The sequence below is a fragment of the Opisthocomus hoazin genome, chromosome 6 (genome assembly GCF_030867145.1).
Source record: "Opisthocomus hoazin isolate bOpiHoa1 chromosome 6, bOpiHoa1.hap1, whole genome shotgun sequence".
In the NCBI taxonomy this organism is placed as follows: domain Eukaryota; kingdom Metazoa; phylum Chordata; class Aves; order Opisthocomiformes; family Opisthocomidae; genus Opisthocomus; species Opisthocomus hoazin.
In genome coordinates this window covers 29,811,901-29,837,768 of record NC_134419.1, presented here as the reverse complement: position 1 = coordinate 29,837,768, position 25,868 = coordinate 29,811,901, and the positions used below count along the sequence as shown (strand labels likewise).

The 25,868-nt window shown below is 48.1% G+C and overlaps 2 protein-coding genes across 18 annotated transcripts in view; one reads left to right on the top strand and one right to left on the bottom strand.

The window, feature by feature from the left end:
• PRRC2C (proline rich coiled-coil 2C) overlaps positions 1-20,378 on the top strand; it is a 76,225-nt gene extending 55,847 nt beyond the window's left edge. For 8 of the 17 annotated variants that reach the window (XM_075422438.1, XM_075422440.1, XM_075422436.1 and 5 more), the window contains 11 exons: positions 3,279-3,492; positions 4,426-4,629; positions 5,304-5,425; positions 6,002-6,138; positions 8,153-8,387; positions 8,840-8,962; positions 10,481-10,699; positions 12,961-13,064; positions 14,833-14,959; positions 15,980-16,216; positions 18,488-20,378. In XM_075422438.1, the coding sequence (XP_075278553.1) occupies positions 3,279-3,492; positions 4,426-4,629; positions 5,304-5,425; positions 6,002-6,138; positions 8,153-8,387; positions 8,840-8,962; positions 10,481-10,699; positions 12,961-13,064; positions 14,833-14,959; positions 15,980-16,216; positions 18,488-18,748 (1,983 nt within the window). In that variant the 3' untranslated portion in view covers positions 18,749-20,378. The remainder of the gene's footprint in view (positions 1-3,278; positions 3,493-4,425; positions 4,630-5,303; positions 5,426-6,001; positions 6,139-8,152; positions 8,388-8,839; positions 8,963-10,480; positions 10,700-12,960; positions 13,065-14,832; positions 14,960-15,979; positions 16,217-18,487) is intronic. The other 9 variants (XM_075422451.1, XM_075422448.1, XM_075422447.1 and 6 more) reach the window with 5 other exon arrangements.
• A 2,440-nt stretch (positions 20,379-22,818) lies between these two features.
• On the bottom strand, positions 22,819-25,775 carry MYOC (myocilin). The gene is made up of 3 exons (XM_075422432.1): positions 25,137-25,775; positions 24,570-24,689; positions 22,819-24,445 (listed from the first exon to the last, which is right to left on the bottom strand). Exons 1-3 carry the CDS (start codon positions 25,585-25,587, stop codon positions 23,661-23,663), a joined length of 1,356 nt encoding a protein of 451 aa, XP_075278547.1. The 5' UTR covers positions 25,588-25,775; the 3' UTR covers positions 22,819-23,660.
• Positions 25,776-25,868: the final 93 nt, after the last annotated feature.

The following is a 25,868-nucleotide window of genomic DNA, read 5'->3' as shown; positions in this document are numbered from 1 at the left end:
TTGTACAGTCCCAGTGAGACTTGTGTCTTGCTGGCATGGTTTGACAGCTGCTTGCTCATGTTCCCTACAGATGATAGTCATTAATGATCTCTTGTGGAATCTTTGCTTTTCTTTTGTTAACGCTTTATTTCCTGAAAAAAAAAAGTAACATCATTTTAAAACAATAGACCAGCAAAAATGGGGAGAGGACTGGAGAGGGGCAGGTAATTTAACAAAAGTCTGGTTTTCTATTGCATTCATATGTAATAAGTTACCATAATCTGACTTTCTGGCGCCTGAAAACATTTTTCTAAAATAGCAGTCTCTGTTTAGCAGCTGGATATCTGATTCACATGTAATACAGGTAGGAATGTCACTATAGCTTGATGCTGTGAAGAATGTGAACTGTTCGGTTACAAAGCAAACTGTGGTGTTTGTGTCATTCATCTCCCAGTTTCTTTTTCTGCTGTTCCACTGTCGGTGATTTAATTGCTTTCTCAGTGGATGATAGATCTTGGGTGTGTGCTAACAAAATATGTCAAAGATCCATGTTTTGAGGCTACATTGAAGAACACTGACCAAAATCTGAATGGAAAGGCATTTGGAAGCACTTCTGTTGCTAATTTCTCTATTCCAGCCACTGGCTCTACCACCTTTTTGCAACTGCGGAAGGCAACAAGCTTGTTTCGAGGCATGCACAGAGAGTGTCACTTTCACAACAGGCCTTCTGGTCCAGACAGCGCTGAGCTGCTCTTTGTCATCCTCTTCTGCTAAAAGATACTTTTGGAGCAGCAGAGAGGAGAGCATGTCCATCCTTCCCTTAAAAGAATAAAATCTCCAGGCTCTGCCTCCATGAAGGAATAACCCTTGTGCCTCCTCTTTCCTCTGTCCTCTGTCACAGAAAGCTGTCTGTGAGGAGACATGGCAGGGGAACTCAGCCACAATTGCTCCCACTACATAACATTCTGCCAGGGTGTAGGTATAAGGTGCTCTTATTGGAAGGCTTGTTGAGATCCTGTGTTTCCTTGGAGTAAGGCAGACATCCTCTTAAGGACTTAGCTGACAGGGCTATTGGTAGGTAAGGAGCTGAGCAAAAGAAAGTCCAAAGCAACCTTAAACTGAGCTGCCTGGCCCTCTTCTGTGTTCCGAGGTTCCATCTAAAATTCCTGTGTGGGCATCTGGTCCAGAATCTGACACCTTTTGACTTTCTGATCACTTAAACTTTGGCATACTTAAGGATATGCACATTGGTATTTGTCTCCAGTTAAGTTTTGGGGTAGTACATACTGGACCGTTATTGCAATATGAAGGCCCCAGTGGGTCAGTAAAGAAGAGAAGCCTCAAGCAACCATGATCTCCAACCTCTGCTCTCCTTTTCCCATAACTAAGCAAGCAGTGAAATTACAGTGCCTTGCCCAGCCTCACTTAATTTAGAGTCTCTTACTCCTTCATAACTGGTCTGTAGGTGGTGCTGCATAGGTGATCCTAGAGTACCGATCTCTCTTGCATCTTGTTTTCTGACTTGAAGTTACAGATAGTTAAAGAGCTTTCTGAAAGCAAATCAATTAGAAAAGTCAGGACTATGTTACATGCCCTTTATTGCACATTGGTAGGGGTGTGGAATAATCTGGGAACTTTGGAAGACACAGTGCAATATGTAGACTCTAGCTTTTGCTATCAATAGTTTCTCCAGGACATCATGAAACTCACTGAACATAGTAGAAGCTTCTACACCTTCTCTATTCAGATACTCGCAGGTACTACTTCACTTTCCCTTAATACCAATGCAGTACAAGACCATTACCCTGTCTTACCAGAGGCCGTGGTGTTCAGAAGGGAGCCTGTAGTCTTACCTGTACTCCACCTTAAGCAAAATCCTTTCCAGCAGATTAATAATAAATTTAGAAGTTTGCCTTGTCTGCAAGAATCAGAACCAATTTAGAGGAGAATGTCATGGAGGGAAAACTGAATATGATTACTGGGGAAGATTGTATCAAAAAGGAAAACAGGTGACTTACCTGCAAATGATTTAATGTGCAACAAAGTTTCCCTCCTCCCGCTTCACTCGTGAGGAATACAGAAGTCTGTTTTCCATGTGGGTCTGTATTGATCACTGATCACCTACTTCTTTGGATATTGCTTTGCTTTTTTATCACTTCTGAAGCATCTAGACAAATAACCTAAGTCACGTTTGGTCTGTCCAGACTGTGTCTAACTCCTATAAAACAGAGTAGGTTGAAAGTATGATTTTCAGAGACTGCAAGCCCCAGTTAAGGGGCTCTGTTGATCCAGGCAGTGAGGTCAGACTTGTTGGTGAATATATGTTTGCCCCGTTACGTGTGCCGTTGAAGACAGCACCTGACCTTGAGAAGCTTACAGTCCACCAGATGAACAGTTTCAGCCTATGGCATCCAGCTCTGCCAGCAAGATCTTTGTTTGAACTGGGGACAGCTGAAAGTTGTAGAGAAGTCCAGGGACTGTGTTTAAGCCTTTAAATTAGCAAGTGTAGTCTGAACATTAGTACATCCTTTTCACTAGTCCCTCAAAAGTGTCTCAGTTCAGATTTGGCATTTTGTGTCTAATGTAGCAATAATTAGATTGTTACTGGCTGCAGTAAAATAACAGTTCTTTCCACTTTTGGTGGAAGATAAGTGTGTATAAAATATTTAAATGGGAAGCTTCATCTTCTTTGCTGTGCAAGACTTAAACTCGTAATTATTAGAGAAATAGAGGAGCGTGAAGCATTTTTTAGCATTAAAGTAGCGCACACAAAGTGTGTCAGCTCGTGGTTGCTCGTTGAACAGCAGTTGCTTTGGAAATCTGAACTTGACTACTCGTGTTTACTGAAGTGTGCATCAGATATTTTTAGTGGTCACTCGAAGTGGATGATTTACCAAGAAAGCAAGGGGCTGTTTCATTTAAATGGCCCAAATAACTTGTAAGTAAAGGACTTCGTGGAAGTATTTAGAGGGGTTTTTACCTTTCTTTTGCTCACTGTGTCTTTTGCTCTTCGTGTCGAACAAAACCAGGCCAAATCAGTGTGAGTGATTTCTCTTTTGAGCCTTGAGTGTTCAGATGATGAACTGTGCACGTGTGCAGTTGGAACAGATAAGAAGCTCCAACTTAAGGCCGTATGCTTTTTGCATGAACAGAGTTGCACGATTATGATGACTTTTAAAAAAGAGGCTCGCATGAAGCCTGAATTGCCTTTTGAACTGAAAAGAACTGCTGAAAGAGAAAGACTGTTTGACTAGTTCAGACTTCCTAATAGATGAGGAAATTTGTTTTCTTTCCAATAGATGGAGTCTGCACGCAAAGCATGGGAGAATTCCCCGAACATGGGGGAGAAGAGTTCTCCAGTGACCTCAGCAGCATCTCCCATCGCTGGTGGCAGCGGCAATAGCAGCAGCAGCAGCAACACTGGGCCAAGCAGTGGTACTTACAGCTCATTCTCTAGTGCATCAATGCCTCCTATTCCTGTGGCCTCAGTTACACCAACAACTTCGCTGTCAGGTACCAGATGTCAAGATTGTAGTATCCCATCATATTGTTCCTTGGTTAGGTTTTTCAAGAGACTGGATTTGCTTTGGAATTACGTTTAATGCAAAGGTAGCAGAAGTTTTGTGCTAGTATGAAATGTCAGCTCTGAACAGCAGCTTCCCAAATACCTTTTAATTAATGAGGAGGTACTGCACCTTTTTCACTTCAGTCAGCTGAAAGGAAGATGGCATCTCTCTACCTATGCTACTTATATGGACTTGAAAGAGGAGCTAAACTTCTCCTGTTGGGTGCATTATTGGTTTCATTTTGTTCAGCTGAATGAAGGCAAGTAGGTAGATTTTGGAGCAGATGGTAGTTCTGATATCCAGCTAATTGCAGTCTTACTTTGATTTGTGCTCTTGCTTCTGGAGTCAAAGCTTTGACAGTTCATACCAAAACCCCTTCGCACTAGGCAGAGCAAATGTCCAGCTGCTCTTTGCAAACAGTGCTGGCTTCCACCTCTGTTCTTTGCAGGAAGCAAAAGATGCTATATCTGGTTAAATCTTCACGCCTTAGAATATTAGAATGTGTACCCAAATCTCAGCTGAAGTGCTTGAAAAAGACCTTTCTTTGGAGCTTGGCTCTCAACCACGATAGGCACAACCACCATACGTTGCAATATTTTGTTGTGTAACTAACCAAGATGTCTACTTCAGTATTTTTTTATATGCTCCTATACTCAAGAAGGGAGACATGTTATGGTTGCAGTGTTTCCTGTAGTGAACGTAACAGAATTGTCCTCCCTGTCCATCTTACATTGATGGAAACTGCTGCATTAGGTTTCAGCGTTCTTTACCAGTTGTCGCTGTGCTTGCATAGCTGTCCCAACAGTTTGACCACTGACAGATGAGGCTTTGAAACATCTTTAGCTGTTTTATGATGTATGACTTGCTTCTCTCTTTCTAGGAGCTGGAACATACACAACCTCCTCACTGAGTACGAAGACTGCAAGCACCTCAGACCCTCCTAATATATGTAAAGTGAAACCACAGCAGTTGCAGACAAGCAGCCTAGCTTCTGCCAGTCACTTTTCCCAGCTGAGCTGCATGCCATCCCTCATTGCCCAGCAACAGCAAAGTCCCCAGGTCTATGTGTCTCAGTCTGCAGCAGGTAATAGTGTTTGTGGCTGAGAAGTTGCATGTCTGCTTTTGGAGTTCTGAAGCTGGAGAGTTGAACTGAGTTTTGATTTTGCGTGCAGTAAAGACAGAATGATGGAGAGCATTCTGTAAGCAAATATTCGCTAATTGTGTCCTCCTCCAAGTGTGTTAAGTTTCTAATTAGTGAGTAATAAAGATAATGCTGCTATTAATTTTTTGAGGAAAGTAAGTCTGAATCTCTTGATGTACCGTTTTGCTGTTGCAGAATGTTAAATTGCTATTTAAGATCAAGAGTGACTTAGTCTTGACTGCTTGAAGTGCTACAATAGTTTAGAATTATGGCATTTTTCTTTAAAAAAAACCCTATGTAAAATTAACCTAAATTGCGTGACAGTGTGACAGGTTCTTCCCCTTCCTTCACCCAAACACCTGCTTTGGCCAGAATCTGTTGCTTATCCCGCAAGAATTGCATGGGACTAAATATGCATATGCAAGACTGATAGATTCTGGGGGTGAGTTGGAAAAAAATACCAAAGCTGGCTAGGTACCCAGCTCTTCAGTTCTGTTTCTTCTCCCAGTCTCTCTGGTATCTATCGCACTGAGGAGTACTGACGGCAGCTGCGTCTCTAACTCTTGATGAAAACCTTTTGAGCAGGGAAATGTACTAATTGTATTGCTCTTCCTGAGGTACTGCAGCTCAAATCCCAGCATTTTATATGGATACGAGTCATCTGTTCAACACCCAACATGCACGTTTGGCACCACCTTCTCTGGCCCAGCAGCAAGGCTTTCAACCAGGGCTTTCTCAGGTATTTGGTGATTTGATTTTTTTCCCCTCCCTGTCCATACTGCCTTTCAAGCTCTGCTAATGAGTTAATGGGGACAGGGGAGAGTGGGACTAAAGACTCTGCAGAAATGAGGTCGTGCCTGCCCTTGCCATTTCATTCTAATACATGCAGATGGTGCTTGATCTCTGCTGTTCCTGAGAATGAAAGAATTTGTTGTGAAAGTTGAGAGAATATGCTTTCACTCGCAAATGTACTTTATGTAAAAGTACATATGCATGGGACATGTTTATGTGGCCATGTTCATGCAGGCTTATTCAACTTCTGTAGTACAAAATTTTATGCGATCTTTTGCAGTTGCTTTGTGTGCAAATCTAAATGATTCATTCAGTTTCTGCTGGTTATTTGCAAGGAAAAGTGTAAAATTCAACTAGAAAGTAATTTTCTGAATGGGAGCAATACTGGCTCTGCATGCAGCCTTGGAATTTGACATTCTTTGTGTACTTTTTATAATGTTACACAAATCCTGGCATGCATTTAACTGTAGTTTTTCTCTGTGACTTTTGTCCTTGGATATTTAATGGTTTCTTTTTTATGCAGCCTGCTTCAGTTCAGCAGATCCCCATCCCCATCTATGCACCTCTGCAAGGACAGCATCAAGCTCAGCTGGGTCTAGGAGCAGCACCAGCTGTTTCACAAGCACAGGAGTTGTTCAACTCCTCCTTACAACCTTATAGGTAGGTAGCGTATGCCAATTTCTTTGGGTTTTGAGTGGCAGAATTTATAGAACTTTCTTCCCTGAAGACTTTTGTTCTGTGCTCAATAGCTGCCTCATCTTCCCCAAAATGTCTTAACGTCTGTTTGTCTGGCTGAGAACGCTGTATGCAGATTGTCTGGCTAGTCTGCATGTGTAGATGTAGCTGTGAAATCGTGGGTTCAAAAATTATGCATGATATTTGTGTCTTTAGGAAACCAGGCTAAAAACCTGAAAACATCAGTCTTTCATACTATGAGAACAGAAAGAGGAGCCTGTCCCGTTAATTCCTGAATATTTGTGTGTTATTTTTGTAATCAAACCAACACTGGAGTCTTGAAATGCTTCAAAATCCTACTTTGAACCCCATAGACAGTAAAAACTTAATTTCAGATGTGTAGGGGACAGCAGAGTATGTTTTAGAATAAATGTTTTCTGTTTGCTACGAAAGATAGTAGGAAGACCAGTATCTCTCAAATGGCATTGTTAGCCAGACCAGTTTCCACTGTAAGCCTTTCCAAAGCTTCCTTGCATTCCTTTCGAAACTGATTCACAGTGGTATAATTCTGATAGATTTTGTTTGTTTCACTTTGAGAAAGTTTCTTTGGAAATTTAATTAGAGATTTTTGCATATGCTGTTAAAAAACCATGCTTGTTGCGGTGCAGAAGGCTGAAGCCACAGAAGGTTTAACTGACTACATGAGTATCCTGAATTTGTGCTTGGCTGACTTTGTTGGACCAAATAGTGCTTGTCCTGCCACAGCTGACAAAAATTGCTGCAAACACTTGGCTAGTTGCAGAAACACAATCAGTCTGGCATGTGGTCCAGATTAAAGAAGTGGTTCTGGCTGATGTGGTCATGCACAAACCCACTATTAATGGAGTTTTGGGTTGTACAGTTTGTAAAAGTATGAATACTTTTCCCAGATCTTGAAAGGTGCAGAGGAGGATAAGCTTTGAGATGTATAGGTTTCTGGTTTAAAAAAACAGAAAAAAAAAAAAAGGCTTGTGAAAAAGTTTTTGGCTACCTTGAAGACAGTCCTCTGCATACGTTCTGGAAAAGATTCTTCATTTGCTCAGAGTACAACTGTAAGAATGTTTTGCAATAAAGGAAGGGCGCAGAACAAAGTTAACCCGGGTGTTCCCTCAGGCAAGCACACGGCCGCTGCGCAAACAGATTAACAGGGCCAGTGCTATGCTGGTACATACCGACCAAGTGAGAAAGTGAAAAGTGTTTCTACATCAAGAACACTGTCCTCTGAGCTGAAGAGCTTTGAGAGGGGCATTTATTTAAAACCTCTGATTCTTCAGTCTGAAGGTGGCTATTCAGCAGGCTCTTAGTGGAAGCAGTTGGATGAATACTTCTGATAGACTAAACCAGCCTATCTGTTGTGGTGCTTTGCTCTACTGGCTTTGGTCGCTTGTAAACAAACTGCAACTTCCCCATGCTGATGACAAGGCAATTGAATATCTAGTTAAAGGCTGTAGTGTCTGGCTGTGTTACTGTTTTGAAGCCAAAGCATTCATTTGGAAACTCCATTTGTCAGCATCCAGTGATGTAACCTGTAAGTATTAAAAGTTGAACTATGGAGATCTGTGAAGTCAAAAGATCAAAGCAGTTCACTTTGAATAAATGGAACTACTCGCCTGAGGTGCTTCTCCACTGTCCTACCTCCTAGCACAGGAACGAAGAACTGGTAGCTTCTGTATGTTACAATTAAGTTATGCAAAAACTATTTTAGCACGCATAGCTAAGTGTACTTTAAGATGTCAGTAGAAAGCCTATAGTCATTTTTTCCTGTGGCCTTTAGTAGGATCTGTTATTTTGTGGTGTGCAGAGTAAATGGCAACTACCTTTCTCAGGTGAAAATCTGTTCGACAGAGCTAAGGGTTCGTTCTAATTCCATTTAAAGGATATAACCTGTGTTCTTAATTTTTGGTGGCTCAATGTTGAGCTCTGTCTGCATTTTTATGTATAATGCTTCAATTTCTTACAGATCCCAGCAAGCTTTTATGCAAAGTGGTTTGTCTCAGCCATCACCAGTAGTTCTCTCTGGTACAGCCTTACACAACTTCCCAGCAGTGCAACACCAGGAGCTTGCGAAGGCACAGTCAAGCCTGGCATTTCAACAGACTTCGAACACGCAACCTATTCCTATCTTATACGAACATCAGCTTAGTCAAGCTTCAGGACTGGGAGGCTCTCAGCTGATTGATACACACATTCTCCAGGTAGGAAACGCTCCAGAAGGCAAAACTTGCTTTGATACAGATAATGCAATAATAAATCAAGTATTGCTTAGCTTGACGTAAGCCCACCTCTGTGATAACTGCATGATAGTCAAGGTAGCAGGAAACTTAAGACGTTTGGAAGAGAATGTTCTTTTAATTTCATGAAGGTACATCAGCATAAGCTCTGAACTGAGGATTGTTCCCCAAGCTACAGGGCTCCTTGCACTTCTATCACTAATTGGAGCTTGAGGTTTAATTTCTGTTATGGTAGTTGATTAAGGGATCTTCTACCTTGCAAATGGGAGCTTTACCACAAGCTGAAACATTCAGGTTGTCAGCTTCCTATGCTGTGGTTTCTACTGTCCTGGCTGAAATACAGAATAATGTGCCATGCTGTCTTTGACCTGCTCTCCGAAGTATTCTTAATGTAATGGTGTCTTCACTCTTCGTAGGCCAGAGCTACACTCACCCAGGCTTCAAATCTGTACTCTGGGCAAGTTCAACAGCCTGGCCAGAGCAATTTCTACAACACTGCACAGTCTCCCAGTGCTCTCCAGCAGGTAAACTATGGCATGGTAAATTTCCTAAATTGTATTCTTCTTAAAAGCATATTGTTCTTAGCATTTTTTGTGGAGTGGGAGTGAGGGTGGAGGTGGGGGCTGATAAAATCTTTAATTCTTCTAAAATGCAAGAATTGAAAATTGTTAGCGAGGGGTAACTACTACAGCAGCACTGAAACTGAATTGCTGAGAAGTTGTGTGGCCTGCAAGTTCATGCTGATCATTCGTCTCTGGCATCCTTCTCTTAAATAGCTCCTTTCCTAGTGATAGGCGAAGATACAGTTGGCACAGTGATGTTGCTAACTGATTGTGGCATATGCTGCCTTTATGGGGGCAGGTGTCGGTCAGTGGTGGTGGAGTGAGAGACAAACTCCAGGTGCGTCGTGCAGCCTAATTGTTAACACCAAGTCTCACTGAGATGAAAAGCTCAGAGCTGCTACGTATGTCAACAGTATCAAACATGTAGAAAACAAATGACAAGTCAGCAGATAAATGATAATACAGACAAACAGGACAACCAAGTCAGTAAACTACATCAGGAGGTTTGTAAAATAACTCCAGCGATTCTAAGTTTTTTTTAATTATTTTGTGAAAGCTTTGTTGATCTGCTATGTTTTCAAGCAGCTTTTAAAAAAAAAAGCTTATGATGGGCTGCTCTATTTTAGTAGACTACTTCATATGCATGAAGAGTTGCCAAGGCTGATACGTAAAAGAGTCTTAAAAAATTGAGCCTCATCTGTTGAAAATCTAGCATAAAGTTTTAAGGACCTATGAGATGGTTTAGTGTTTTAATGTGTTCAAGCTTGGCTGCCTCTATACTTTTTAACCTGTTATCCTTCGGAGCCAAACCTTAAGAAGTCTTTCACATCTGGAGAATATCATATCATATATATCACATCATTCTTCTAGTTACACTCAAAATACAATTTTGCAGGTTGTGGATTGATGATCAGACTAGGAAATGTAGCAGCTCCTGCCAGTTAGTTCACCACTGTGTTATTTTCAGTTTATCCATACCGTTCTGTGGTGTTTTCAGCCCACAGCGCTCTTTGTTAATCCAAATGAGGGACAGGCCATGGTTGGGTTTTTGGGGTTGTGGGTTTTTTCAGGTTTTTGGTTTTTTTCCTAAAAAAAAAAAAGCTCAGAAATGCTGGCTGTTGGGACTCCCAGAAAGTAAAATCTAGTTTTCATCCTAACCAGTTCCCTTATGATGACTAAAATTATTTGAAGTTAAAATAAAAAAAATCGCAACTGGCTATTTCATTCTAGTGTATTTTCTGAGTTTAATTAAACTTACTTCTTCATACAGTGAAGTCGTATTGAATCATGTTGGAGTTAGTAGCTTTGCTTCTGAAAAGCAATGGCCCAAATGCTATTAGAACTGCTTATGAAGGTGGGCTAAACAATAGGTTCAATTATTTGCTTGCAGCTCACTAACCTATTTACTTTGTAGCTGAAATCATAGAGCTAGTAAAGAAAGTTAAATAATGGCCATTTTGTATATGTTACTGGTGATTTTGTACTTTTTTCCAGGTGACAGTACCTTTGCCAGGATCGCAAATTTCTTTGCCCAACTTTGGATCCACAGCACAGCCACTAATCGCCCTACCCCAATCTTTACAACCACCACTACAGCACACACCACCACAAGCGCAGGCTCAAAACTTAAGCAGACCTGCACAAGTAACCCAACCTTTCAGAGGACTGATCCCAGCAGGAACTCAACACAGCATGATTGCTGCAACAGGAAAGGTAAGAATATTGGTAAATCTACAGTACAAAAATTAATACAAAGCACAGCTGAATGCTGTTTTATAGAACCAGCATGGCAACCTGTGCTGACTCTTGCATCTAAGAACTTGCCTTGGCCTTAGAAGGTAGGGAAGGGAAGATAGAAAAGCCGGGCAGGATTAGTCATGGACTAGGAGGTGTTTCATGTGGAAGCCGTGTGGAAACTAATCCAGAGACGTTGTTTGAGCAGCAGGCAAACAACATTACACTGTCAGGCCCGGTTTCTGATTCTGGTCGTGCATGTGTTTGTCATTTTGCTCCAGTGTGAGGCTAGAAGCAAGCTGTAAGATTTCACTCACATGCTTCCAAACCACCAAGTGCACCAGCTGCGCTTGTAATGCCTCCTTCTGCTGTTTGAACCTATTATGCTATATACCTGTTGTACTGTCAAATGGGGAATGCCTGTGGTTCAGGGTAGATCTAGTCTTTACTAATACTGCCCTGTCCTCCGGATCGACGAGTGTCCCAGAGAACACCAGTCAGGTAGCTGTAGTGAAAAACACTGCAAGAGATAATTTTATGCATTTTTGTGTGGATAACTCTAGAGAAGGGAAGTTATCGCTTGTACATTTGTGAGGACATTAAAACTTGTTCTATGCTAGAACTTGAATCCAAGAGTGAATGTCAAGGGATGAAATCTTTCTGGTGCAGCAAACTGAAGTTGTAGGGGCTTTGATGGACTATGTATCAGCTGTGACCTTAAGCCAGAAGTAAATTCTACTAATATTGCTGGAGGTCTTTTTTTTCTGCATAGCACAGCAAGGTGCATAATGAGAATGTAGCATTGTATGCAAGGCAAGACCTTTGATGTGTATAAAGGGGTGGTCTTGCAGCTGAAGAAAACTCACCCTGAGTGACAGCTCCAGTAAGGAAATAACCCTGAAATAGTGCAAGAAATTTGAGTACCAAGAAGGGAATTCTCTCCTCTCCTTTATCTGGAGCTGCTGTGGTAATTGCTAATGAGAGGATGTGTGGACCTGGCTTCCAATCACAAGGCTTCTTAAGTGGAATCACAGATTTACAGGCACCTGGGATATTCAGATAGTGTGCAGCACAATGCAGTTGCAGCATACTTTTGGGTGAGCAGTGGATGATAACACTGGACATGAACACAGTTAAGGTATCTGTCAGATGTAGCAAGGTCTTTCCCCAGAGTAGGGAGTTATCTAGCTCTGGAGCTGCACCTGAAATCCTTACAGCTTGTGGCCTAGGTTTTAGGGTGCTTTTTGGCATAAAATGACCCTGCTGTCCCAATGGTTTACAGCTGTGATAAGAGAAATCCCTCTCAGGAGTTAATTCCATGTATTGGACAGTAATGACAAACAGAACTCCAGATCACCTAGATCAAGTTTTCATCCTGTCACTCACTAAGCAGAGTATATGGTGATTTTTGCGCCGTGCTGCTTTCTAGCTTTTCAGGATCTGGCCAAACCTTTTCACCTTTAAAATGTTTATTAGCCTGTTTTCCAGGCAGCAGCATGTTTCTTGCTACAGTTTTCGTTGGAAAATGTTCACTTACTTCAATGAAAAATGAGGAAGAGCTGCCGTGGGATGGTGGCCTTGGGTGACTTTCCTGCCCTGTATTAAGGGTTTCATTGTGTTCCTGCTAAAGAAAGTCAACTTAAAACAGCCACTCACTTTAAACTGATTGATTGTTGCCATTATGCTTCATGGCTGTGTATGGAAAGATACTGTTCCAGAGACTAATTTAGTCTGAGTATATCTGCAAAGTAACATACAAGATTCATTGCTTCCATTAAGAGTCTGGAGATGTTTTGTGTGAATGACAGCTCTGTTTTCATTGCGCTTTTTTTTTTTTTAAACTGGGTTATTTTATGGCATTATTCACTTCAACTTTTTTCAGGATTGTGTCTAAATATTTTCATGTGGTACATGAGATGGAGAAGGAAATGTCAACCCTGAAATATTTTTTAGGGCCAAATGTGTGAAAGGAGTCATGAATCCCGTTTCATTATGCAGGAAGATCAAGTTAGAAATCAAATACCAGTGCTGAAAGCGCTAAATAGTGCAGGAAAACTGTACACAGAGGTGCTAATGGTGCTGGGGTTGTCCTAATTGTAAGAAACCGTTCTGCAATCTGGCTTTCACCTCCGCTTAAATGATGTATTTTCATTGAGAAAAATGTGAGGTAAACTAACAGTTATGTAGTAAACGTAATTTTTATTTGACTTAGAATTAACATGTCAGTTGTGGTTTTTCAGATATCGGAAATGGACCTGAAGGCCTTTGGAGGTGGCATTGATGTTAAACCTGGAACACCGCCAGTTACTGGTAGAAGTACTACTCCAACCTCCAGTCCCTTCCGGTAAATCTCTCTTAAGCTCAAAATTCCTCAAAATCAAAGCTAGAAAATGTACCTAGTCATGCATGAGCAGCCAATTCTGAAAAGCATCGGGTGAGGGGCTACTAATATGAAACTCCGTGCTTAAAAGCAGCGTTCCAGTAGGTCGTCAGATCTGCTATAGTTGGCCAGAAGTATATGGGTCTGAAATAAAACATTAAAAATATTTTTCCGATTAAACAAACCAAGTCATATGAAGTCATCTGGGATTGCACCAGGAAAGCACAGAAGTGGCAGGGAAGATTTACTTTGGGCTAAAACTCCTAAGACAGTTTATCTTAAAACTGCAGTGCTCAGAGGAAGAACACTTAAAGGCTTACACCTCAGCTGGGCCAACAATTCTGTTGGACAACTAAGAACAGGTGCAAGATCTCTAAACTTCTTACAAGTGACATTAGTAAGCTGTTGCAGGCTCACCTCATTTATTGGCAGAATTAACAGAATCTTGCTCGTATGCAGATGCACTTCATGGTAAACCTGTTGAGCTGCTTGTGGGTGAAGTCATTAATGGGATGAAGGAACTTGGAAATGGAACTTTGCTTCAAGATTGTTTTGTTCTTGAAAGCTGCACTCCCTTGCATAGTAATTGTATTTGGGGGCTTTCACTGGAGCAGACTGATGGGGTTCAGGCTTTTCTAGAGAAGTAGAAATGAGAGTTGGACCTCCTACGTGCAATGGTCAAGTAGTGCCTCGGATACTTCACCTAAGAAAAAAAGGAAGGGCTGAGGAAGAAGAAACATTTAAATTCACAAGTTAGCATTTAGGATGATTGACTCGGTATATGTCTTGGAGATTCTACGGAAGATGTTTCTGCTCCTAGCAACCAAAGCAGGGCTTTATGGTAAGCTTTTGCTCGAAAGTGTAGAGCTACTGGGAAAACGACAAAAGCATAATATATCTCAAGAGCTGGAAGTGAAAACTCAACAGAGACTTCTTTAAGCTTACAGAATGTTGGTGTGTGGTGAGTTTAGCTGGCTTCCTGGCCACTAGTGCCTCGCTGCTCGTTTTATGTTAAGTATGTATGTCACCCACACACTCTGCTTGAGAACTCTGCAAATCAAGCTCCGTTTCCTAAAGAAAGCTGTTCACCCTTTTGTCTTCTCCAAGGGCTGCTTGGTGCCCTTCCCCCAGATAAACTTTCAGGCTTCATTTAACGCGTAGTGATTCAACACTTCTTAGAAGTTGTAGTGGAGGGTCATGTTCTTAGCCAAATAAAAGAGGGGGAGAGTGTTTTCTGTGAATTCTTGAAATCTGCCGAAGCGCATTTTGAAACATTTGACAACAAGTCAGAGTGGAAGCCGCTGCACATCGTACCTTCTGCTGTGCGTGCTTAAGGCCTGTTGTGACAAGCTCTGAACTTGACATGTTAGATCAAACAGTAAAGGGGCAGGACTGAACATAAAGGTACCACGGATGGGAAGGGGAACAGACTTTTAACGTCAGTATTTGTGTTAGGAATACTGTTGGGAAAGGTCACTTTCATACAGACCTTACCTTGGAGTCTTTCCATATCCTAACTAATTTCTGATTGTGGTTTCACTTTGTATTCTTAAGTTCCGAGTTTGTTTGCGTTTGAAACCAACAGTAGATCCAGAAGAATATCTGATACCAGCTGCTCCAAGAGATTATTTTTCCCCCCTCCAATGCTGAATTTCTAGTTAAATTGTGTCTAAAGGCAGAAGCATCTTCTGGATGAGAGCAGTGTGATTCTAACTGGCGCTCTTGTCTTTAGGGCCAGTTCTACAAGTCCCAACAATCAGTCCAATAAAATGAACAGCATTGTCTACCAGAAGCAGTTTCAGTCAGCAGCTGCCACGGTGAGAATGACACAACCGTTTCCTGCACAGTTCGCACCACAGGTAGGTGACTGGTGGCTTGCTGCAGATAAATCTGTGTCTCGGTATGACCTGGTGACTTTGTAACTCGGCTGTGTTTCCTCAGGCTTGATCATGGCCGAATACAAAATGGAATCCTTACAGAAAAGGAAATGCATGAGAACTGATTTCAAGATCAAGGCTAAAAATCCTCCTCTGATCTTGCTAACTAGTAGTGCAGATTTTGTGGTGTGTTTAATTTTGAGAGTTTTGTGCACGCTGAGGAATTTAATGCAAGTGATGAATAACGTGGAACAGACAGTTGTTCAGTTCTGCTGGCTTCCCCACGCAGCTGTAGTGCACCTCATCCTGCAAAAGCGTGTAATTTAGTTGGGGAAGGGGAGAAGGTTCATGTCTCGGAGGGGTGCCAGTGCATATTTTAAATCTTTAAAGACAAAGAGGGTTTGTTGTTGTTTGTCAGAGATGCAGCTCTAAGGTATTAACGGAGCAGTTCAGGCTGGAAAGCATCTCTGAAAGTCATACTGTCCATGCAGAGCGGGGCAATGGCAAAGGGTTTGGTTTGTTTCTAGCGTTCCAGGGAGCACAGCTTGCAAGGTGTTACACTCTTACAGGTGACCGTTTTCAGGCTGCTAGGGAAAATGTAGCCTCTGTAAAAACGTAGGGCATTTCTGGCTTTCTTGTGGCATTTGGAGGGTTTGACTGCAGGACTTGAGATTGGATTTTTGGATTGCCACTAGCAGAGACTAGCTAGCCTTTCCAGGGCTGCCTTTCGCTAGCGGCGACTCCACTGCCTTGCATGGGTCTCCTCCCTTGTTACATGCTGGTTTTAGGTTGTCGGCCCTGCTTTCGGGCACCACAGCACTACAGGGCTGTTTTTTTCTGGAGTTCGAGCATGGCCTCTCTTAACATAAAAGCCTATTTTCTTGACATGAGTTTGACAGCAGAGCGGGATTTTTTTCCACTTTAAGATAATGCCAACATGCAATCTAGTTGGCAGTTTTCTAATTGAGAAATGTCTCTTTTTGTTGTTTTTCCCCCACTTAGATCCTCTCTCAGCCTAACCTGCTCCCTCCATTGGTAAGAGCCCCATATGCTAACACCTTCCCAGCGCCTGTTCAGAGGCTGCCAGTAGTACTGCATAGTCAGATGCCATCTCAGATGACCACAGGCCTTATGAGCCACCCTCATTTACCACGTGTGGCCAGAGGTCTTTGTGGATCAGTATCTGGAGCCAGAGGCAATCAGGCCCAGGCTGCGATGAAGGCTGAACGAGACACGCAGGTTAGTATTTGAACAGCAGTGCTGTTAACACCAGTTCAGTCTTGGCAGCTTGTAGGGCAGGAATGTGTCTGCAAATCACGTCTTAATTAAAAAGCCTCTGGACCCAAAGCCAGTAGCCGGGCCTGTAACAGCTGAACACAGACCTTCTTTCTCTAAGCCTTGGGGGTTTTTTTAAGAAGAACTTGAGACTAAAAAATTGGTAGGGAGCTTCCTTTCTCAAGTGGTCTTGCGGTCAGCAACTGTGAAGCTGCCACAGGCAAGCTGACAACTAGTTTTCAAGAGCCTGCATTTTTTGAATGAGCGATGAAGCCTCCAAAGCGGACTGTTAGCTGTCATTTCACATCTGCCTCCCCAGCTCAGAGCAGCGGTGTGTGCTAGCCAGCATTGGTCCCCGGTGATTCTGGAGGTTGATTTCCCAGTGGTTGGAAATGCCCGTGATAATTCTCTGTGGGAGAACACAGTAACGTGGTACGCTCCACAGGGGAGGTGGCTGCATTTCAGTACCAGGTGATGAGAGTCATCTGATGTGTTAAAGCACTTTGGGACCCTTCAGGCTGAGGCAAACTCTTCTTACCAAGGCAGAGACTGCAATATGGGGCGTCTGCAGAGGGACACCATTGTACACTTAGCCTGTTTTCTGCAGAATAAGTTGCTTGTGTGAACAGATGATACTAAGGACTTCCTTCATCTACTGTCATTCACCATAACCCATGCATTGAGGTGTAAAAGAGTGTGCTTTTCCTGTGATTTCTGGTTGTAGAGGAATTGATTACCCCTTAAATTCTAGGTATTTTGTCCATTTAGTTTTCTGCCACCGGTTTACGCTGGCTGTAGACTTACCAGGTCATGCTTACTTAGTATGTTGTCTTGAGTCTGTACGGTGAATTGAACCTAGCCAGCCGTAGCAAATACTAATGCGCAGTCCTGCTTGCTGAATCTCCCTGCAAACACTGTTCAGAAGAATGCGAGTTATTCTGTCACACTTGGTTACTTGTGATCAAGTCATCCATCCTTCTGGCCTTAACCTCAGGGGATGGCTGAGATCTGTGCAAAAGATTTCAGGTGTCCATCTGCCTCCGCTAAAATCAGATTGTTGCTGCAGTCCTGCACACCGGCGTTCGCAGCCTTGTTTTCTGTTGCTGGTTGAGTTACCTGGAGCAACTACGCAGTATTAAAGCCAAGACCTCTTGTTTCACGCTTCTGCTCTTTTGTCCCCTCCTGTTGTGTGTGTGTCCTGCCCTGTTTTCTGTTTAAAAAAAAAGGCATAAAATGCTTGGAGAGGTGCATGGAGGATTAGTGTCTGTATCGTAGTTGGGGTTCCTTATGTTAAGATAGGCCTTTTTAATTTTAAAAAAAGGCATTTAACTGCACTGGGCTTAGTCGTGCGGCTTCCAGAAGATTGAACTCTTAATGTGGCTCCTGCTTTGCCCGAGTCTGGGCAGGAAAGCCAAGCGCTCAGTCTGCAGCACCTGGTCTGCACCTTGCTTCACTGACAAATGAAAGGTCGGGTGTAAAACTGCAACGGAAACATGTGGTTGCAAAGGCTGAATGGCGCAGGCGCAGGTGAAGGTTGCCGGTAGGATTTGGAGGAGGGATTTGAAGGAAGCCAGGCAGTAGCTCCTGCTTCCTGGAATGAGCGCCCGCTGTGAGTGGGGAGCAGTACGGCTTCGTCTTGCGCATAACGCAACCCTGGACCAGGTTCCCTTGCACGTCCCCACTGCAAACTCTGACGTCTGCGTCCAGAACAACTGGGGGGAAATAGCCTGGGTGCTCAGGGTGGGTTCTGCTGCTGTCCTACAGCCCCCGCGCTCAGGGAGTCCAGGCCAGGCGCTGGGAGAGGCGACAGCTGGGTGGCACTGGGTGCCAATGGTAGCGTCGGGGTGTGGGTGCCTTCGGGCCGTGTCAGACCTCGCGGAGGGGTGAAGCTTCAGTCTGAGCTTGCTGTGGGCAGTGCTGATACTTTTTAAGCCCTGCAATGATAGTGGCATGAAAAGATGTTAGATAGTGCTTTGAACTGATGTCATTGATTCCACTTGCTGGGTTGAGGATTAGGAAGAGCGAGGGAAGCCTAGGCACAGCGTTAAGCTGCTGCAGAGGAGCCAGGCGCCCAGATGTGGTGACATCTGCGGAGCAACTGGATGGACACAGCCTGTCTAGGAAAGTCTGGCAGCTGCGGTCAGTCCTTCCCCTTCCATTTAGGTTATACTTTTGTGAAGTCACTCTTACTCCAATGCCCTCTCTTGAGTAAATGTATTTTCTCCCTTTCTTAAGGCAAAGCAGAGAGCAGAGGTACTTCAGTCCACCCAGAGATTCTTTTCTGAGCAGCAGCAGCAGAGCAAACCCGTAGGAGGCAAAGCGCAGAAAGTGGATGAGAACGGGAGCAAACCCGCTGAGGCGATTGCTGACTCCTCAGGAGTCTGCCAGGACAAAACCGAGGAAAAGCCGACCCCTGCGCCTGCGACGGCAACGAAACCCGTTAGAACTGGACCAATCAAACCTCAGGCAATCAAAACTGAAGAAACAAAATCTTAAAGGCTGTGTTTCCATGGAGGCTGGGGGGGGGGGGAGAGGGGAGGGCGGGTGAGATCACAGCAGCATGAATTTGTAGCCCAAAGGATGAGACAGCAGCCCGCTCTCCCTGCAGGCTCGGTGTGAAGGGACATGGAAGCTGTCAGCATTTACGGGTGCAGACTGCTGCGCATCCACCCGGGCTGCTGGGCTCTTTGGGCTTGTATCTTCTCTTAACAGCATGACAGCTGCTTTTGGTGTGTGTGCACATTCTGCGCGCGTGCGCGGGTTTTGGCTTGCACACCTGTGTGCTTCCCCAGGTGGAAAAAAAAAACAGAAGTAGCAGTGGCGGGGAAGCAGGTGGTGGGGAGGCATGTTCCTAGCTGATGAGATGAATGCTCGTACTTTCTTCAGGCTGTGATCTTCAGCTGCTGTTTACCTTTTTGTAAACCTGTGAGTAGGAGAACATGCAGATCTGAAGATGGTGCTGGGCCAAGTGGTGTGTGTTAAGTTTTTAGTGACTTCAGAAGCTTCTATCTTGTACTAAACGGAGGGATTGGTAGAGCTGGCAAAATTACCTTTGCCGTGTGACACCTGACCTACGGTAACGCAAAGAGCTGTGCCGATGGAGTCGGCTTTACCTCCAAAGGCAGCGCCGTGCTGGCTGCTGCTTGGATGACAATACGCTGTATTTAGATCACCACATGAAACTGCTCCTTGGCCACCTGTGTTCTCTGCGCCCACTCCCCCCCACCCCCCCCCCCAGCCGTTCACCTCTGGAGTTGAAAGGTTCATGACGTTGATAGATTTGTTCAGTTCACCTCTGTCCGGCCATCTTTATACGACACGAGTGGTCTTGAAACGGTTTCCAGCTTATGTCTGTGTACAGCACCGAGCACTTCGAGCCGTGCCACCGGAATAAAAGAAACCTTAACGGATTAAAGAGAGTTTTCTCTAAAAGGTGCATTCTTTATATCGGAGCTGCGTCGCACCACCTCCTTGCCCACAGTGTGCTGGAAAGTAGAATCAAGTCAAATAAATGCCTTTTTAATTGTATCCTCTAGTATTATAGCTGTAGGACAGTACTGTATGATACTTCTGTGAATGTAAGATATCCTGTACCCGCTTATGATATGTAGTAGTGACTGTGCTATACTGGAGCTGGTTTTAATAATGTTATTCTAGAGGTTTTTTTTCCAGACAATGATTGAAAAAGCTAATAAAAAGCACCAGGTACCACATCAGTAGCAGAATTTGCTGGTTTTTTTCTGGGATTTTTTTTTTTTTACATTTTTTGGAAGGAAGAGTGAGTTGGAAGTCTGATGTGTATAATTTTGTTCAAATGACTGCAGAAGCTGGAAAGGCTGTTGCTGCTATTGATGCCTAGTGAATCGCTCTTGGTTATCTTTTTATATAAATATATATATAATTTGAATTTTTGGAAACTTTAGCTGTGATGTCAACTTTGGAAAAAAGTATCCCACTTGTAGTGTGAGTTGGCATTGTACAGAAATTAACAGCCATATTGGTCTAGAAATGTTAAACTTAATTTTTTTTCCATTTGTACAGGGGTAACGCACTGTATTAAATATGTACGGTCTTATTTACATGGGTTTGATTACAGAAACTAATAAAGTATTCTCTAAATAAAGCATCCGGGTAATCTCGTGATTAGCACAGTGCTGCAGGATGCAAGGAGAGCACCTGAACGTCGCGTGCCAAGCGAGGAGTGTGTGTTACGACCAGACCCGTAAAGAAAAACGGTTTGAAACAGCTCTGTTCTGTTTCCCCCAGTGCTTTTGATCTCGTTCTCCGGCGACGAACTTGCAGGACGTGGCTTCCGTCTCGCTCCGGAAGGAGCCCGCCAGTTGCATTCCCCAGCCCTGGCGTCTCCGGCGTCCTGGTGAGCTGCCCGGTGCTGGAGGCTCGCCTTCCCTGTCTGGAGAGGAGCCGCTCGTCGGAGGAGACCCGGAGGAACCCAGCCGGTGGGCGACAGCAAGGCGCTGTTAAAAGCGAGAGGTTTCCCGCTGGAGCCTTCCCTGGGACACGGGAGGCTCTGTTCTTGCGCTGCTCCTCCGCTGCTCCCCGCGGTTACCGACTCGTGCCCTGACGAAGGGGTCAGTGGCAGCCCCAGCACTTCACAGGCGTCCCTGGAGCCCGGCAGCTTGGCCCCGGAGCAGGCAGCCGTGGCTGGGCGGGAGGCCGAGGGCTGGGGCACCCGCGGAGCTGGATCTTCTCGGGGCGGTCTGGTAAAACCGGAGCAAATAAAAGTGCTTTAATCCACAGCTGGAGCGATGCGCAGAAGTAACCTCCAAGTAGGTGCCGCAACAGGTAAATCACCTTTTTTGCAGGAGCTGTACCCGCACGGCTACAGCGAACCCCCGGGGCAAGGAGGATGAAGGGAAGGTCAGGGAACTGGGTGAAGGCAGGCACTGGTCTGAACTGGGACTGTGCCATAAAAGAAATGGTTTCAATAGTAACTGAGTTCTGCTGCTGTTTCCCTCTCCTGAGGCTGTCTTCTGGTTTGTCTTGGGAGGAACCCCTGAAAACCATTCACTGGACTGTTCTGGTTTGAAGGAAACGCTGCTGGAAGGATTAATCTGAAATTCTTCAGCAAAGCCGCAAGGAAAGTCAGACGGATTTCCCACGGTCAGCAGTGGGAGTACACCAAGCGTTTGGCTGTTTCTTGCGCTGAGCAGAACAAGGGTAATAATATTTCTGCAGAAAAGTAATTAAAAGCAAATGCTTGAGCATTTAGCGCACCCAAATAACCTGATTTTGATGTGGGCCTCCCCGAAACAGCCCCCAGCCACCCCAGCTCCCTGCGAGGCCACTTTGAGCTTTCGGTCACTGACCGTGGGTCATGGGAATATTTTTATGACATTTAACCAGATACCTTGCTCCTGGCCATTTATGCTGGAATAGAGCTTGCTTTTTTTTTTTAATTTGAGCAGCATTTGGCGTGTGATCTCTTTTCTGGGACTCCGGTCATTACAAATAATTGTGCTGAACCTCCCGTAAATTACAGAACTATTTTGTTTGGGGACTTCTTTTCTTAATAATGTTCAGTCTGTGCAAAAACCGAGACTTTTCTCAGGGGCAAGAGCAGAAGGGGGTTAATGTGAGTGGGCCAGAGCCAGCAGCTGCTGGGGCTCGGGCTGGCTTCTCGCTGGTGGGCGGGAGGGGACGGCCGCTCCGAGCTCGTTTTCGCAAAGCCCGTTAAGTAAAGCTGGGTATTCAGCGCTGTTCAGCCCCAGCCCGGCTTTCTGGAAACCCTGTGTACGCTGGCTTGGCTTCGTTTTTTTTTTTTTTTTTAGTCAATTAAGTGCTGGACTCTGCCAGCTCCAGGGTGTTTTCAGGCTGGTGAGAGCAGTGAGGTGGGAAGGGCTCATCCAGGAGCCGTTGATGCTACTGCTCCCCGGGAGCCCCAAAAAAACCCTCCCGGTGCCTCCGGGGAGCTGCGGGGCGAAGCGGGGCTCCCCTCCTCTTTTGGGCCAGAAAAGCCCTTTTCCCAGCTCGGTGCAGACCCGTGGTGTCCTCGTGCAGGCCCCAGCCCTGGAGAAGATGGCAGAGCTGGTGCCGGGAGGGACGTGTCACTAACCCACCTCGTGCAGGTTTGGTTGCCGAGGGGGCACCGGTCCAAATGGGGCAGGGTGCAGGGTCTTGCTGCAGGTTGCAGGGCACTGCCGGGGCTGCACCCTGGCGACTGCACTCGTGCTGGCTCATGGCGAGGGTCCCAGCCCCCAACCAGCCCTGCCAGGGAGCCTGGAAAGGTCCTTCAGCCTCCAGGCACTGGGGTCCCACCCTGCAGCCCCCGGTCGGTTGCCCATGGGGTGCATCCCACCCCCACCACGCCTGTCCCGGTTCCCCCCTTCACCCTGGAGCAGCGTGTGCTGCCTGCAGCTGGGACCCCCTCTGCCTCCCCCCAGCACCCCTCTGTCTCCAGCCCCCCTAGAACGGGGTCACTTCTGCGCCGGGGCCCATCCCCGGGGCCTCGCGGCGCTGATCAGTCAAACAACCCAAACAGGGGGGCTGCCTCCACCCCACCGACCACCCAGGAAAACCCGGGCGCAGAAAGACGAGGCGCACAGCGGTGGCGGCGGGCAACGTTTATTGTGCCAGGGACCCTGCACATCCCCCAAGGGACGCGGCCGCTGCTGCCCCATCTGCCCCGAACGCTGGGGACAGGGGGGGAAAAAGCCTCCTACAAACTTCCTACAGTAAGCAGTTCAAGCAGCGTGTTTTGGCCCGGCATGGGGCCGTAGCTGCCGCGTGGCATCGGTGGCCGGGCACGGCTGGAAAGCCAAAGCGCGTGGCCGAGAGGGGCTGGGCGCGACGCTCTGCCAGCGCTCCTCGCAATTGCTCTCTTGGCTTCTTTCTTTCCCCCGATGAAACAAGGCACGTGCAACGAGTGTCCGTACTCGCCGCCGCTCTGGATCCTGCCGGATGATTTCCCGAGCTCCGGGATGCCCCAGGCACCCGGCGGTGTGGGACGCAGCGGGGCTTGCGCTCAGCTGGAGCCTGGAAACACGAACCCCCAGCCCCGCCGAGGGGATCGCTGCTTGCAACCAGGGAAAAACGTTTATTTTTTTTAGGTGGGACCCCCCCAGGGCAGCCTCTCCCCATCTCCGCTGCCTGCCCTGCCCAACCCGCGCTGCACCCGAGCCCTCCCTGCTCCCAGTTTCGGGCGGCTGGGCACTGGGTACCGCTGTGGAGACCCCCGAGGCCGGGGAGAGGCGTTCCGCTGGCCGGATCAGGCTCTGGAGAAGCGCTGAATTTTTCTCCGCTGCACTCCCTGGTGACGCCAGCGGTGCCAGCGGGGCCGTTGGTGGCCCCATCGCGGCACGGCTGGGCCCCCACCATCGCCTGGGGCTGTCTGAGGGGGGGAGCTGGGGAGCGAAGCGGGGTGCCGAGGGGGGGACACAGGGGCCCCGGCTCACGGCCGGGAGAGGCGGACGGGGTAGGTGACCATGTTGAAGCTGTCCCAGGCGAAGAGCTGCCGCTCAGTGGGGTTGTAGTCCACCATGCTGAGGTAGCGGAAGCGGTTCTCGAAGGGGATGCTGAGGACCCGGCTGGCGCCGGTGGCCGTGTCGTAGGCGAAGTTGATGGTGGCGTTGGGCGCCGAGTAGCTGCTGACGGTGTAGAGGATGCCGCAGATGACGAAGGAGTTGGCCACCCCTCGCTTGCGGATGTTGGTCTCCCAGGTCCGCCGGATCTCCAGCGTCTCAGGGTCCAGCTTGGAGAGGACGATCGCGCCCCTGGCCTTCTCGGTGCTGTAGATGACCCAGAGCCCCATCTCGTCCACCGCCAGGTCGATGTCAGTGTAGCCCCCCCAGGCGTAGGGGTACTGCCCATGGTAGCCGGCGCCAGGGATCTCCCTCTCGGCCGTCACGGCCTCTCCCCGCAGGTCGTAGCGAGCCACGGCGCGGGAGCGGCGGGGCTGGAAGAAGAGCCCGCCGCGGTAGACGACGGCCCCCGTGCTCTCCAGTGGCCGTGGCAGGACGTGCACCTTGGCAGGGTAGCCCCGGGCCAGCTGTTCGGCCGCCTCGTACTGGAAGAGCTGGCGCACCTCCGTGCCCACCGCGTCCACGCGCCAGGTGGTCTCGCGTGTGAAGGGGGGCACGGGCTCGGGGTCCTTCATCCACACCCCGTATTTGCCGGCGATGGTGTCTGCCCGGCCGAAGACGACGGGCTCCCCCACCCACACCAGCTCGCCGCAGCCTGCTCGGGGACAGGAGGGGAGAGAAAAGGAGGGGGGGGGGTTATTGCTCAGCGGCGCCCAGCGAGCCCCTCGGGAGGGCCCAGCGGTGACAGCGAGCAGCGGCGGCCGTGCCAGTGGCAGTACCCGAGTCCTCGCTCCCCGGGCGGCCAAGTGCGGTCTCCTCCAGCAGCCGGGACGCGGGAACCTCCGTTCTCTCCGACTGCAGCTCCTGGTAAGCGAGGGGCTGCGGGTCCCAGCGAGGGGCTGCAGCAGGGCCAGGAGCGGGGTGAGCAGAGGCCGAGCCAGCCCCCCTCACCGCCGCGCCTGCCCTCGGGGGGGGGCTCCGTGCCGGACCATCGCCCCCCCAAAACACCAACGCCCCGGCTGGGAGCCCGGTGTCCCGTCCCGCTGCAGCAGGGCCCACTCGTGACCCACTGACGCTGTTGCTCCTCGGGTGCGGGATTTAATGCTCCTTGGGGGAAACCCCTCGTCCCCCCGGATCAGCCCGTGCCCTCTGCTGTGGGGTGGGTGAGGGGGTGCGGGAGGCTCCGGCTGCCAGCCCTGACTCGGGGACGGGCAGGGGGCTCGGTGCAATGTCGGGCCGAGCCCCGCAGCGGGCGAGCGGCTGGCTGGGGCGCGGCAAAGGGAGTTGACCGGGGCCAGGCGGGGAGGCGGTGGCGGGGAGGTGGGGGGTCCCGACTTGGCACTTACCCTTGCTGGGGACACGCAGGGCGTCGCGGCCGGGCCCCTCTCCGCCGGGCGGGCAGCGGGTGGCCTGCAGCCGGGCGATCTCCTGGGCGCTGCTCTCCAGCCGCCTCCCCAGCTCCTCGTTCTCCCGCTCCAGCCGCCTCTTCTCCTCCTCCAGCCGCGACTTGGCCCGCAGCAGCTCGCCGTAGGCCCCCGCCTCGGCTCCCCGCGGCCCCGAGCCCCCCGCGCCCCGCTCCCGGCCCTCCAGCCGGCTCAGGCGGGCGGCCAGGGCGGCCAGCTCGGCCCGCAGCTCGGGTACGCCGCCGGCATCGGGGCAGGCGGCCTCGACAGGGCTGGCCACGGTGAAGGAGTAGGTGCAGCGCCCGGCGCCGTCATCGGCCCGCCGGACAGAGGCCGTCTGGGCCCGGCAGCCCAGGGCCAGGCCCCCCCAGAGCAGCAGCCAGGGCCCCACCATGGCTCTGCCGCACGCCGGGCTCTGCCGCCCGCATTTATAGGGACCGGGGGGGGGGGGGGGTGTGTGGAACCTTCCAGATGCCGGTGACGGTGCCTCTGCCCCCCCACCCCCCCCCCCCGGGGCCGCTGGCCGGGCTCCGGCTGCCCGCGCCGCCGCCAAGGGCTCTGCCGCCGGGGCCGGGCGATTCCCGGCCCCCCCGCCGCGGGCGCCGCCGCACCGCCAGGCCACGCCCCCCGACCAACCCCGCCCCTCGCCCCGCCCTCCACCGCCCGCAGGCCCCG